The 15,401-nt window shown below is 38.3% G+C and overlaps 2 protein-coding genes across 6 annotated transcripts in view; one reads left to right on the forward strand and one right to left on the reverse strand.

Annotated features, from left to right (window-relative positions):
* The window catches only part of CEP57 (centrosomal protein 57), a 54,594-nt gene extending 49,696 nt beyond the window's left edge, over positions 1-4,898 (forward strand). Inside the window, exon 11 of the mRNA XM_066371049.1 lies at positions 4,661-4,898. Within this exon, the coding sequence (XP_066227146.1) occupies positions 4,661-4,813 (153 nt within the window). The 3' untranslated portion in view covers positions 4,814-4,898. The remainder of the gene's footprint in view (positions 1-4,660) is intronic.
* The window catches only part of MTMR2 (myotubularin related protein 2), a 143,236-nt gene that overhangs the window by 6,006 nt on the left and 121,829 nt on the right, over positions 1-15,401 (reverse strand). For all 5 annotated transcript variants that reach the window (XM_066370992.1, XM_066371027.1, XM_066371001.1 and 2 more), the window contains 5 exons: positions 14,932-15,081; positions 13,587-13,775; positions 8,021-8,206; positions 5,006-5,212; positions 3,012-3,104 (listed from right to left, as the gene is read on the reverse strand). In XM_066370992.1, coding sequence (XP_066227089.1) covers positions 3,012-3,104; positions 5,006-5,212; positions 8,021-8,206; positions 13,587-13,775; positions 14,932-15,081 — 825 coding nt within the window. The remainder of the gene's footprint in view (positions 1-3,011; positions 3,105-5,005; positions 5,213-8,020; positions 8,207-13,586; positions 13,776-14,931; positions 15,082-15,401) is intronic.

Consider the following 15,401-nt stretch of genomic DNA (forward strand, 5'->3'; position numbering starts at 1 on the left):
TCCGGTGATGCGGGACGCACGCGTCACGGCTCCAGAAGCACGTCACATCACTTGTTACTGCTACCAGTGACAAATATGGAACCGGACATTGACCATCTCATTAGCCAAAAGCAGGCCCATAGTTCCCATTGAAATACTGGTCAGTTTGTTGATTTAAATTTACTTGTTCTTTATTTTAAATATTGTATTTTTTCCTGTTTTGTTTTGTTAACTTTAAAATAAGATATGTGCAGTGTGCATAGGGATTTGTTCATAGTTTTTTTTATAGTCCGGCCCTCCAACGGCCTGAGGGACAGTGAATTGGCCCCCTATGTAAAAAGTTTGGGGACCCCTGCTTAAAATGATCATTAGTGCAGAGAACTGGTTGTTAAATTATTTTAATCCTAGGACTGGTTAGGGGCGACTATCCCCATATGGTCAACAAGTCCTTGTATAAGCATATTATTTTGACTTTCCCCAAAATTACTATAGTTATTCCTCAGTATTCACAGGGAATTGCTTCTAAAACCCTTTGCAGATACCAAAATCCACAAATACTCAAGTCCCTTATATAAAATGGCAGAGGCGGCCCCCTGGTATAAGGATTTATATAGCTAATATACTACTTCAAAGGTAATTCTGAAGGAAAAAAATCAAACTGGAAAACCACAAGCAAAACAATGAAACTCGACTACAGTTTGTCCCCTTGTACTAAAATTAATTCAAAATGGATCAAAGTCCTAAATATAAGACCTGAAACAATAAAGTACATAGAAGAAGACATAGGTACTAAACTCATGGACCTTGGTTTTAAAGAGCATTTTATAAATTTTACTCCAAAGGCAAGAGAAGTGAAGGCAAAGATAAATAAATGGGACTACATCAGACTGAGAAGTTTTTGCTCAGCAAGAGAAACAACAAAATAGACAGCCAACTAAATGGGAAATGATATTTTCAAACAACAGCTCAGATAAGGGCCTAATATCCAAAATATACAAGAACTCATAAAACTCAACAACAAACAAACAAACAATCCAATAAAAAAATGGGAAGAGGACATGAACAGACACTTCTCCCAGGAAGAAATACAAATGGCCAACAGATATATGAAAAGATGCTCATCTTCATTAGTTATTAGAGAAATGCAAATCAAAACTACAATGAGATACCACCTCACACCTGTTAGATGAGCTATTATCAAGAAGACAGATAATAGCAAGTGTTGGAGAGGCTGTGGAGAAAAAGGAACCCTCATTCCCTGTTGGTGGGAATGTAAAGTAGTACAACCATTATGGAAGAAAGTATGGTGGTTCCTCAAAAAACTGAAAATAGAACTACCTTATGACCCAGCAATCCCTTTACTGGGTATATACCCCCAAAACTCAGAGACATTGATATGTAAAGACACATGTAGCCCCATGTTCATTGCAGCATTGTTCACAGTGGCCAAGACATGGAAACAACCAAAAAGCCCTTCAATAGATGACTGGATAAAGAAGATGTGGCACATATACACTATGGACTACTCAGCCATAAGAAATGATGACATTGGATCATTTACAACAAAATGGTGGGATCTTGATAACATTATATGAAGTGAAATAAGTAAATCAGAAAAAACCAAGAACTACATGATTCCATAAATTGGTGGGACATAAAAACGAGACTAAGAGACATGGACAAGAGTGTGGTGGTTGGGGGGGGGGGGGAGGAGAGGGGCACAAAGAAAACGAGATAGAAGGTGACGGAGGACAATCTGACTTTGGGTGATGGGTATGCAACATAATTGAATGACAAGATAACCTGGAGATGTTTTCTTTGAACATATGTACCCTGATTTAGTGATGTCACCCCATTAAAATTAAAAAATTAAAATTAAAAGTGTTTATTGTGCCCCCCCAAAAAATCAAACCTACTCACAAGAAATAAACATTATTAAAATAAGTATGTAGCATCTCCCCTCCCCACAACACATGAGGGCCTAATGACAGAACACAACTGATTTGTATAAACATTTGTAGTATATGTGTGAAAATACCAGACTCAACATACTATAGTCATACCCAGTACAACAGTTTAACCTGGCAGGTTTCAAATTAATCCACCCAAATTCTTACAGGGGAAAAAACAAACTATTCAATGTGCTGTATAATTGATGTATTTCTCCTAAGATCACCACTTACTTTTAATGAAATAAGTAGTAGTTTCTTGAAGCTAAAATGTGATCCTAAAGCAAAGCAGAACCAGCAGTTGCCCTACCTTATATTCATGTGGCAATACAACTGAAAGAAAAAAAATAAAACAACAAAAACAGGCTCTCAGTTGTCTGCAGTCTCATGAACCCTTGGGTGAATAATTTACTGACATACCAATGAGCTGTACCCAACTTCTGGGTTTTGAGATGATTTTTCATGAGTCGAGTTAAATATTTTTAAAACACCAACCAAACCCCTGCCTCATTAGTAGTGTGACCCCATATTAAACCAGGTGGTTTCCAATCTCCTTTGTATAAATATTCCCCAAAAAGCTAAATCCATTTACATTAAATTTCACATCATTTTCTTGTGAAGTTGGCAGGAAGTCTAAAAAAACTCTCCCTACCTAAGGGGGGAAACTGAATCTATTATATACTTACCTTGTTATACTTTCCCACTGAACCCATTTCCCACTAAAACTACTTGCCAATTTCTTCATTTCTTTACTTTTTAGCGATCCATTCCTGAGCTTCTGGGTGAAGACACTGCCGTTAGTTAGCACTACTTGTCTAAAACAAGGAGGACACCTCGCAAACCTCTGGGGTTGTTATCAGTGCCACTGAGATGCTAATAGAATCAAATTGTCAAGTGTTGAATACTACTCCCAAATAATATTCTTTAGCTTAATTCACAATATGATAATCGGGTCATACTTCTAATACCTAGAAACCTTACAAGAATTTTCATTTTACAAGAAATGTAGGATAATCAGTGACCAAATCTCCCAACTCTGTCTGGATGGCTTAAAAGAGATGCAAGAGTGGATACATATGTTACCTGTCTTGTCATCTGCCAGACACAGTCAATAAACTGAAGAAAAACAGGCGATCTGTCCGCGTCTGCGTGATTTTTATCTCCGTGGCCGAGTCTCTAAAGCAAAGACAGTGAAATAATATATGAACTTTCTGGGATTTTTCATTTTTTAACGGAAGTAATTTTATTTTCCAATAAAAGTACTATTTTCTCAATATTTTTAAAAAATCAAAATCTTTTTAAAAGAGTACAGCCAAGAAAACAGAAATCACCCATCACCCTACCTATGAAATGCCTATTAACATTTTGAAGTACAAACTGCTAGATTATTTTTAACAAGAGGTACCTATAATAGGAACGACAACTTTGTTTAATAAATAAAACTTAGATCCTAAAAGGCTGATAACGGAAGACAGGGGCAGGAAGACTTCGGAGCTCAGATGTTTGTCCTGGAAATCTAATTCTTTCCTGAGTATTATATTACTTGTACCGCAGCCTCCGGAAGCACCCTCCTCCTCTGACGCTGGGTCAGTGCATGTGAGGACCTGTGGCATCTTAGCTCTAGTCTGTCTTGATCAAGAAGTGCACAGCACAAACCTTCCTAAACCTTTAGAAAATGCTTGACTTCCGCCCTCCGAGCATGCCCTCACCCAAGTTTCTCAGTTTTTTTCCTCCTCTGAGGACCTTCGCCCCAGATGACCAAAACATACCTCTACTCCATATCCGAAAGCCACTGATTCTAAAAGTATGGTCCATAGACTTCTGGGGGTTAGGGACATTGCGGGAAAGGGGGAAACTGTGAGGTCAAAAGTTATTTCATAATGCTAAAAAAAAATTGCCTTTTTCAATTCACTGACGTTTGCACCAATGGTGCAAAAGTGATGAAAGAGAAAACTTTTGGTACCTGAGCAGGAATCAAGCAAGGCAGGGGACTTATTTAAACTGCATCAGTAGTTACGTTCTGTCTGCTACCCATGTACCACCAGTGAGGTGAAAGGGGACAAAGCCAGTCTCTCAAGCCAGTTTCCTTGATGAAGCAGTAAAACGTATTAACTTTATTTAATCTCTCCCACTGAATACATCTTAAAAATATTCCATGTAACAAAATGGGGCGTACACATAATGTGCTTCTGCTGCAAACCTAAGTAGGATGGAAGGAACCAACACTTTTTCAGGGAACGTCATTTTGACTTGAAAGAGGAAATGATACCTCAAGGGAAACAATGGACAGCATTTGTTGCCAAGGATAAAATTCAAGCTTCTGAGTAAAAATTAGATTTTGGAAAACTTTTATCTGTTGCTTATTTCTAGTTAATGAAGAAACTAAACAATCATCTTGGCGACACCACAGAAGACATTCCAGTAATCACTGCCCGGACTAGACACTTAAATTTAATAGCAACAATAACATCAACATACATTTTTGGATATATATTGAGGGCACAAAAATTTGTCATTTCCATAAAACTAACTGAACACTTCCCATACACATGGTCATCGCTGTGCTGGTACATTAAGAAGGATAATGGAAAGTTGTTTTGTTCCCAGTTCTGAGTTACAGTCTTTTTTTTTTTTCTTTAATTCCAGGTTTTTCTAGACCCTGATCCTGTGTGAACAGGCCTACTTTAAATTGGGAATAATTAAGCCATTCTAATTTTTTTTTAACTCTACAGGAAAAGCTTGAAGTGCCTTGTAATTCCGTAACTATTCATGCTAACCTGAGCCGCACAGGTGGAGAGGACACCCGGGAAATCATGGAAAGCTACCTGACGTTTCCTGGTAGAGCCCTCAGAAGACCCTGGGTCAGACGCCGGACCAACAGCTAGCCCTGGCTCCAGTCTGCAAAGCTGCAATAGGATAGCCTAATACTTTCCAAAACAAAAATGTTCTGAGAAATTACCTCTCCAGAATAAATGATAATTTTAGTTGAATATCTAATAAATAAAAAGCATTATATTCACAAGCCTGATGAGATGAGAAGTGTATATCACTACATCAAGTCAAGGTTCTTCACTCACAAGCTGAAATCGATGCCCAAAGCTTAACCATTCCTTCTCCACAAGAACTTCAAACCCTCGGATGGTGCGGTAGTAGCCATCCAGCATGACCATGGCGAGGGAGGTCAGCTGAGCTGTGCGGTCCCAGCCGTCACTGCAGTGTACCACCACAGACGTCTTTCCTGACTCGACTTTGTCAGCAATCCTAAGAGCCCCAGCAAGAATAAGCTGTAAAACAGATATTTTTTAATAAAATAAAAATTAAATGCTCCTTAAAAAAATTTTTTTAAGAGAGAGGAGAGGAGATAGACCAACTCCTACATGCACCCTGACCAGGATCCACCCGGTAACCTGGTCTGGGGCCGACGCTTGAATGAACCAAGCTATCCTCAGCACCCAGGGCTGACCATCAGACCAATCAAGACACTGATTGTGGGGGGGAAAAAAAGACACTGGTTGTGGAAGGGGAAGAAAAAGAGAAGGGGGAGAGGAAGGGAGAGAGAAGCAGATGGCCACTTCTCACGTGTGCCTTGACCAGGGATCAAACCCAGGATGTCTACATGCTGGGCCAACACTCTATCCACTAAGCCAGCTAGCCAGCCAGGGCCATCAAAATTCAAAAATAGAGTTTTGCTAGATAGTTGTCTCAAAAATATATGGGAAAAAAATTGGCCCCTTCCTAGAAAAATTTTTTTAAATAACAAAGTATATAAATTTTGTTTTTAAAACTAGAAAACACTCATAAATGCAGATTCCTATTAATCTGTACAATGAACTATTCAAATATAAGGTACTTTGAGTACTAAACAAATCAACAGTATGAGAAAGAGAAAAAAAGATCTAAGTTCTAAAAAAATGTTTCTAAGAATACTCAAATATTCCAAACATCATCCATTTAAATAAATATCCTAACTGAAGTCTTATCTGTTATTTATAACAAGGCTCACTTAAGCAAATTAGACTATATAAACAATAACACTGATCTCTTATAGCTTCCACAGCATTTATTTTACTGTTTAAGTCATAAAGCATACAGAAAGCACAGTATAAAACTTGAGAGTAAGCTACTTTTCTGTATCGGTATAAATGAAAATTTCTCATCAGATCAATACATGTCAATTTAACTGGTATTGAAAATAATTTTAGTTTTTTAAAAATATGCAGAAACTCTTTGCAAAATAATTTACCTTTTCTGAAGTTGATCTTGAGTTAAAACTAGACAGAATTAGATGTAACCAAAAAAGAAACACAAAAATATAATATCTTTAAACGGACAATCTAGCCCTACTCTTCAGTGATCAGATCATAGTTAAAAGAACAACATGGTTCTGTAAACACAGATCAGAATAAAAGAAACCAGATTTACTAGCTAGGTTAGAGAATCTCCTTCCCATCATAACTGTAGGCATGTTCTGGCAATGGGGTACCCTGAGGCAATCTCAATCTTGACCATGCCTCCGAGTCATCTGGAAGCATCTATTTTTTTCCCCTAAAGTGCCTAGGCTCCAATCTCCACTAATCCTAACTCAATATTTTAAATAACCCAGCAGTAATTTAAACACATCTCCAGACTTAAAAATCAGTGACCCAAAGAATTAGAACATTTGGAAATTTAAGACTTACCAGGAACAGTTAACCAAAGTGGTTTTTTTTAATTCATGCATTCATTTATTTAAAAAACTCCAAACATTTATGGAGTCCCTTACTATGTGGCAGGCTGTGCTCTGAGATAAAGCAGTGAACAGAATCAAGTGTTAGATTATTAATAAAGTTTACAGTCTGGCTGGTGATACCAGCCAGATGCAAATAAAAGGAGGAACTATATAACGTGTCAGAGGGTAGTAGCGGAAAGCGCCATACAGGTTGAGAGGGTTCTACAGAACTGTTACTTTGTATGGAGTGGTCGGGGGAAAAGACCTCTGTGAGAGGTGACAGCTGAGCAAGGATCAGAAGAAAGTGGGTAAGCCTTGCAAGGTGTGAGGATTGGGTGCACTGATGGTCGTCTGCACAATTGTGCCTCTTGTACCTCTGAGAAAAACATGTCTTCATTACAGCCAGCTTTTTAGAGAGAATGTTGAATCTGCTAGTGAAATGATCGAAATTTATAGAAGTGAAAGAGACAATCTATGTTAGTTCCAAATCAAGTCTTAGGGCTTGATACATCACATAACTGATAGGCCACATGCACATGAGTGTTTATACTTTGCTACATTCAAGTTTCTAGAAGACAAACAACAGTAAAAACAGTCTACACTTCTCAGGAGAGCAAACTGGCCTTATCTTCAATTTGTCTGAATTTCAGAGACCTTGATGTGAGTAGAGTCTGCTGCTTCTTAACATGAAAAAAATCTCATTTCCCTTTATTTCATAATATTAATAGATGAGGTTATAGAAGTCTATATTTTGGTAAGCTTTGTTAATGAAATTCAGACCATACCTGAAAAATATATAACTATATTAAATAAAATCACATTTGGTGCTTCAAACACTGTATTAACATATTGGGCAAATCACATACAAGTATCTATTGGATACCTGTTAACCACACAGATAGTGCTGCCCTAGCTCCTGAGGGGGTAAAAAAAAATACTATTACAATTTACCCAGCCCTGATCTCCACTGAATTAACAATATACACTGGTTGACACACAAAAATAATTAAATAAAAGTGCAAGGTAGTAACCTAATGAAATGGAAAGAAAAAGTAAAGTGAAAATGTCAGGGAAAATGGAAATGGATGCAATCTCGTAAGACTTCATGGAATAAATGCAACATGAACTGGGGCCTGGAGGACGGGAGAGTTCCGGCAGGATGAGAAGGAAAGTGAAAGAAGTACAACAAAACCAAATGTGCACTAAAAGGACAGTCACTCAAACACCAAAACTGAGTAGTAGTTCTATTAAGGCAGGTCTCAGTTTTTCACTGTTTAAGAAAGGCACCTTCACCTTGATTCCACCTGTAAGAGCCAAACAGATGAAGGGCAGAGAAAGACCCTGTCTGACATACTTTCTATAATAGTATCAGGAAATAACCCACCTTAATATGTTCTAGCCAGTGAGTAGATTCCAAGTTAGATAGCCAGTGGGTCTCCTCGATGTTGGGGTACACAATCTCCTTAAGTTTTCGTAATGATTCTCTCATAACATGAATATTGTGGATATCTAGAAAAATTAATTCTGCATTTTGATAGGCATCTTCACTTTCATAACCTCCACCCTTTGCCTGGAAAAAAGCATACACCACAGGAAATCAAAAGTGAATGTTCATCCATTATAGGTTGACATCCATAAAAAAATTCCATAAAATACCAATAGCAGGAGGTCCTGGCTGGTTGGCTCAGTGGATATAGCATCAGCTCAGTGTGCCGACATCCTGGGTTCGATCCCAGGTTAGGTCACACATGAGAAGCAACCACCTGTTTCTCTTCCCCTCCCGCTCTCCCCTTCTCTCCCTCTTCATCTCCTACAGCCAGTGGCTCAACTGGTTTAAGCATGGGCCCCACACACAGAGGTTAGCTTGGTGATTCAAATATTGGCCCAGATGGGGTTGCCTGGTGGATCCCGGTTGGGGCACATGTGGTAGTCTATCTCCCCTCCTCTCACTTAAAAAAAATTGGAAATTAAAGTAACATACATGCATACCTGGAATAGAGACCCAGAACACACAACATAAAGACATATTCTGGCAAAGTAACCATTAAAAAAAAAAAAGAAAAACAATTGGATGGACATCCAAGCAAAATCAGTGACTTATAAGGAAAAAAAAATTATTTTATCACTGGACTTTAAAATTGTTGGCCAAAAGAAAATAAGCAACATACTTAAGACACTCAAGAAAATCAGATGTAAGCCGAAGGATTTTTTTTTTAATTTTTCTGAAGTGAGAAGCAGGGGCAGAGAGACAGACTCCCGCATGCACCCAACCCGAATCCACCTGGCAAGCCCACTAGGGGGAGATGCCCATCTGGTGCGTTGCTCCATTGCAACAAGAGCCATTCTAGTGCTTGAGGCAGAGGCCATGGAGCCATCCTCAGCACCTGGGCCAACTTTTGTTCCAATGGAGCCTCCAAAGAGAGAAATAGAGAGAAAGGAAAGGGGGAAGGGTAGAGAAGCAGATGGGCGCTTTTCCTATGTGCCCTGGCCAGCAATCCACCCAGGATTTCCACACACTGGGCCAATGCTCTACCACTGAGCCAACCAGCCAGAGTAAGCCAAGGGTTTTATGTCCAGCAAAACTGACTTTCAAATATGGGGTAGGACAAAAGTAGGTGTGCGGTGGTTTATGTGGAAAATAATACAATAATTAATAAATAATACAAGAATAAACCCTGTTTCATGTACTCACAACTGTAAACCTCCTTTTGTACATCCTGTAAAATGAACATAAATTGCTATCACCATGTAAATACTCAAAATATTGTTCCCATGAGCCCTTGGTGAATTATTTACAAGAGCACTTCACTGGTGTGAGCACAAAATATAGATTTAGCTACTTGTAGAAGTCAGAGGTTGAAGGTAAAGTTTATGTACGAAAGGGAGAATATATAAAGGCTCTTATATTACTATATATTCTGACAATGTAAACATTAAAATGTATTTTAAAAACTGGGAGAATGGGGAGAGCAAATACAAAAAATGAACTTTTTAGTAGTTGTACTGGTGACGGTAGTATTACTGTTGCTACCCTGCAGCTGTGGCAGCACAGACTACATAACATACTCAGGTTAGCACCCCGTGTCCCTAGAAACAGGATTCCTGGTGCGAGAGAAAGGAGATACACACATATTTAGATGAAGTTATATTAAACACTCTTCAGCAATAAAATTAAATTGTATACATCAGTATGAAATCCTTTATCTTTAAAATATGTGTAAATATTTCCTAGCTCTAGTCCCTGAAAAGACCTAGAAACAGGACCTACTCAGAGGCAGGTAAGCATCCTTAACACCCAGATTATGGTTTGAAATACCATTTCCTACAAACAGAAACCAGGACTTCTTAGAAAAATGGCTATTCCGATTCTAGTACAAGAAATGTGTAAGATTTCCTAATGAGTTTATCTTGTCATACCAGATAGCAAAGACTGCTAGAGTTATGTCAAAAGAAAGGAGATAACCTGAAAAACCTCTCTGGGAAGAAAAATTATAACTCCAAAAAATGTTATCTGCAATGGATTAAAAATGTTAAGTTAAATGCATGTTAAATACATGCATTCATAATACTTTAAAAAATCAATCACCTTCATGGGATAATAGGAAATAAATTCACTATTTGGAAAACAGGTAATAAAGGAGACAATCAAGCATTTTCTCTGGCTTTCTTATATGAACTGAACTACTGGTTAAACAAAATACAAATATTGGTCGACTTACGACCTATGCAACTTATGACCATTCGACTTTATGACCACAATTGCTAGCCACTGCTCCATGTCTGGCAGCGCAAGTGTTGCCCAGCTGCGCGTACGACAGTGCGGACCAGCTTCCGGCAGCACTACCATCTCCGTGTGCACCATTTCAACTGTTATCCCAGACTCGGTACAGCAATTTGTGTTTTGTGTCTTGGATATTTTTCATCAAACCCCTCCCAAGATGTCTACCAAGAGTAAACTGTCTTTGCAAATATTAAACCAGTTGTACTGGTAATGCAGAGTTTTACTTAAACCTGACAAATGTAAAAATAAGAAACAAAATGGTGTAGAGAAGATACAAATGGCATAAAATGAACAGAGAAAATTATAATATATAAAAATAATGCAAGAAAATTATGATAAAATATGACTTAAAAGATTTTTATAACATTTCACAGTACTGTCCATATAGCCTACTCAACTTACGACCCAATCATGTTACGACCAGTCTGTCGGAGCCAATCGTGGTCGTAAGTCCAGCACTAGCTGTACAGATAACTGAAAGTATTTCTTTTTAGAAATAGTTCAACTAATAGCTGAAAAAGAAGTCATGAAATTAGAATATCACCACTTTGCAGTCCCAGTGAATTAACATATTTAGGCATGGAGTCATCAACAGCTGTTCACAACCCAAAATGGAGAATCAGCCATAAACCATGAGCCTCTTGAGATATTCCGTATTTTAAAGTAATAATCAAGGATGCCAACAGAAGATACCTATTTCAGCTATATATTAAAATACTTAATATAAAATACTTAAATAATATTAAAATACTTAAATGCCCAATATTAAAAGAATGATTAAATGAATAATGATATACCTATATGATGAGTACTATTACTTTTAAAGAATATTTCGGCCCTGGCCGGTTGGCTCAGCAGTAGAGCTAGAGCGTCGGCCTGGCGTGCGGGGGACCCGGGTTCGATTCCCGGCCAGGGCACATAGGAGAAGCGCCCATTTGCTTCTCCCCCCCCCCCTCCTTCCTCTCTGTCTCTCTCTTCCCCTCCGGCAGCCGGGGCTCCATTGGAACAAAGATGGCCTGGGCGCTGGGGATGGCTCCTTGGCCTCTGCCCCAGGCACTAGAGTGGCTCTGGTCGCGGCAGAGCGACGCCCCAGAGGGGCAGAGCATCGCCCCCTGGTGGGCAGAGCGTCGCGCCTGGTGGGCATGCCGGGTGGATCCCGGTCGGGCACATGCGGGAGTCTGTCTGATTGTCTCTCCCCATTTCCAGCTTCAGGAAAAAAAAAAGAAAAAAAAAAAGAATATTTCATGAAAAGAAATAATTCTTATAATACAATGGTAAAAGAAAAAAGTGAAACAAAATAACCAAGTTAAATTTAAATGCATAGAGCAAATAATGAAAGTATATCAAAATATTACTGATTATGTGATTTTGATTACTTTATCTAAGCCTTCCTAGTTTTTTACATTTTCTATTACATATTTTGAATCAGAAAAATAAATATCTCATTCTTTAAAAAAAGAGGGGACTTCCATAGTGAAATACATGTGGAAATTTAAGATGAGTACAACATTTGTCTACCACCTTTCTGGCCTTACAGTCCTCTCTCCTTCTCTCCTCCTAAGACTCATTCCTGCTAATTCAAGGTATAAAATGTAGGTGAGGGACAAGTCATTACTGGAAAAATATCTGCCAGTCCCTGGGCTACAGGCTTCATATAGTCATTATCTCATTGCTCTGTTAAGAAGGAATGTTTACAGTTTAATAGAGAATGACTAAAACTCACAATGCCCTTGAAACTTTAAATAAAATGAAAAAATTAGGTACATGGCTCCACAATTTAAAGGATGATCACCTAAGCCAGGGATAGTCAACCTTTTTATACCTACCGCCCACTTTTGTATCTCTGTTAGTAGTAAAATTTTCTAACCTCCCACCGGTTCCACAGTAATGGTGATTTATAAAATAGGGAAGTAACTTTACTTTATAAAATTTATAAAGCAGAGTTACAGCAAGTTAAAGCATATAATAATAATTACTTACCAAGTACTTTATGTCGGATTTCCACTAAGTTTGTCAGAATAAATCTTTATAAAACAACTTACTATAGTTAAATCTATCTTTTTATTTATACTTTGGTTGCTCCACTACTGCCCACCATGAAAGCTGGAACGCCCACTAGTGGGCGGTAGGGACCAGGTTGACTATCACTGACCTAAGCATTGTTAGTATTAGTAAAAGCCCCTCCAAAAACTAAATATTCAACATTTAAGGGTATTATTGTACCCTTAAAATAATGTTATAGATGATAGAAAGATATAGTGTCGATTTTTTTAAAATTATGTCATTCTGTTTCCAATATATGAGTAAGTACATAAGTATAACCATGATTTAATCATGTTTCTCTCCTAGTTATAGAATTAAAGGTGTTTTAAAATATTTTCTTCTTTTTCCTCATCGGCATTGTTCTTCTATAATACAGGGTGATGCAAAAGTAGGTTTAGATTTGTTTGCATGGAAAATAATACAATAATTAATAAATAATAATACAAGAATGAACTCTGTGCTTCATGTACTCACAACTGTAAACCTACTTTTGCCCCACCTTGTACATATACATTACTTACTGGGGATTTAAAAAACAAAAAAAGAGGTACCTTCTTAAAGCTAAGTTTCTCTCTTCTCTCTCCTATGGTAGATTTTGTCAACTAAACAGGAGTTTCTATTTCCACAACACAAATATTTATTCTGTAGCAGTAATCAGGACAACTGCTCCAGCTCAACAACTGCAAGTCTTTGGTCTGAATAACCTGTACAAGCGGAGGGCGGTCAGAAGAGGGCGCCACTGGTCAGGCGAACACTGCTTCAAGATTACAACAGCGTGCTGTGCAGACCTGAGCCAGTCATTTACTCAGTTGTCATTCGGAGAAGGGAGAAACTAGTCATTCCTGAACACCTTTATGTAAGCACAGGGTGATGCACTATTTTTGATTAGATGATTCTTGTCCCCAACAATCCTGTTAGTTATTATTCTCATTTTACAAATGAGCAACTTATGGTCTAAAAAGACTAAATAATGAACTCAAAGTCATACCACCAAGTAGGAGAGCCTTGGATTAGCATCTACGTCTTTATCACTGAAAAGCCTGAACTCTTTCTACTACACTGTGGCTCCCACCAAACTCAGCTGATTCATGAAACTGTAACCTTAATTAATGGAAAATAATCTCACCTTATTGGCAACAGCATTGACACCTGGCCGGGCATCGAATATGAAGATTTTGTGAGATTGGGCATTGGAGTCCATGATGGCTTGAAGGTATTTTTCATCTTCTTTGCTTCGCTTCCCACTCACTCCTACCATGGGCTGGCTACACCGAGTGATCGTGGCTTGACTTTCAGGATGAATCCATGATAAAACCTAAAGGAGGTGAAAATGGCAACATATCTTCTATATAGTTATGTCTATAATTCTTCTTAAAAACCTTACTCTATAAAACTGCTTTTTAATTGGATAAGCAGCCTAACCATGAAAAGATATATCAGGCTGCTATCAAATATCATCTTTCTTTCAAGCCAACTCTGGATGTGGAAAACTTGGTCTAATTCATTAATAAGGTATTGATTTATAAAAGTCATTGATTTTGGGGAAGAGTTATCTCTAGAAAACCTGCATTAAAAGGGAGCTAAGTAAGCCCCACTTTAAAATTTTTATTACTATATCAGCAAAACTGCCTGTCTTTAGAACTTATGGATTTTGTATGTAAAATTATTTGAGCTGATCTTTCTAGCACACAGTAACTCATCAAGATTTTGTAATTTTCTTCTTTCTAGGATTTAAAGAAAAAGAGCATTTATCACTATGACTAAAGAATGTATATTAAGATAAAGAAACAGTAAATAATACAAAGAACCAACTCTGTTTTCAAGTTAAGAATCATGTGAGTCTGTGCACTTCTCTAATCAATCTTTTCCCCAGTATTAGTTTTATTCAATAACCCGCACTCAAGCTGGCGACCTTAGGGTCTCGAACCTGGGTCCTCCTCATCCCAGTCTGAGGCTCTATCCACTGCGCCACTGCCTAATTCTCTAATATCCCCATAAAAGACCACTGCTATAACTATTATTTCTTTTTTATTTATTTATTTATTTTTTTACTGAGACAGAGAGAGGGATAGACAGGGACAGACAGACAGGAACAGAGAGATGAGAAGCATCAATCATTAGCTTTTCGTTGCGCATTGCGACACCTTAGTTGTTCACTGATTGCTTTCTCTTATGTGCCTTGACCATGGGGCTAGAGCAGATCAAGTAACCCCTTGCTCGAGCCAGCGACCTTGGGTCCAAGCTGGTGAGCTTTGCTCAAAACAGATGAACCCACGCCCAAGCTGGCGACTTTGGGGTCTCGAACCTGGGTCCTCCTCATCCCAGTCCGAGGCTCTATCCACTGCACCACCGCCTGGTCAGCTGCTGTAACTATTATTATCCTGCATCCATCCTCCCATTTGTTAATCTCAGCAGCATGTACATAAGAGTACAAAAGCATCTGCAAAGTCTCATCACAGCTTCCCACTCACTGGAATACGGCCCCTGGATCTGAAGGCTGCCACTCTCTTTAATTCTTCATCAGGAATATTTGCTGGCACAACCAAGAGGGCAGGGTATGTATCACAAAGGTCATAGCGTTCGTTTATCTTTGTTATTCTCCAGCTTTCATTCGGAATTCCCTATATGTGAAAAACACATAAGACAAATTACTGCCCAACTAAAATATTATAAGACATCAGAACAGAAGCCATGCTATCCAATCTCTATTATCTCCACTATCCAGCGTAAGTTGTCGGAATGGTTATGGGGCCTGTGGTGACCAGCCTGTTAGGATGAGACATTCTATTGTAGTAACAGGCATTCTTTTTGATGTTCAATTTTATGTTAATAGATTTATTAAGTCATTAAATACTGATTGTGTGCTCAGTCTGTGTGAAGCATACCCAATAATAAGGAAACAATGAGACTGCAAATACTGCCCATCTTAAAAAGAACAGTT

This window comes from Saccopteryx leptura, chromosome 1, assembly GCF_036850995.1.
Source record: "Saccopteryx leptura isolate mSacLep1 chromosome 1, mSacLep1_pri_phased_curated, whole genome shotgun sequence".
Classification (NCBI taxonomy): Eukaryota; Metazoa; Chordata; class Mammalia; order Chiroptera; family Emballonuridae; genus Saccopteryx; species Saccopteryx leptura.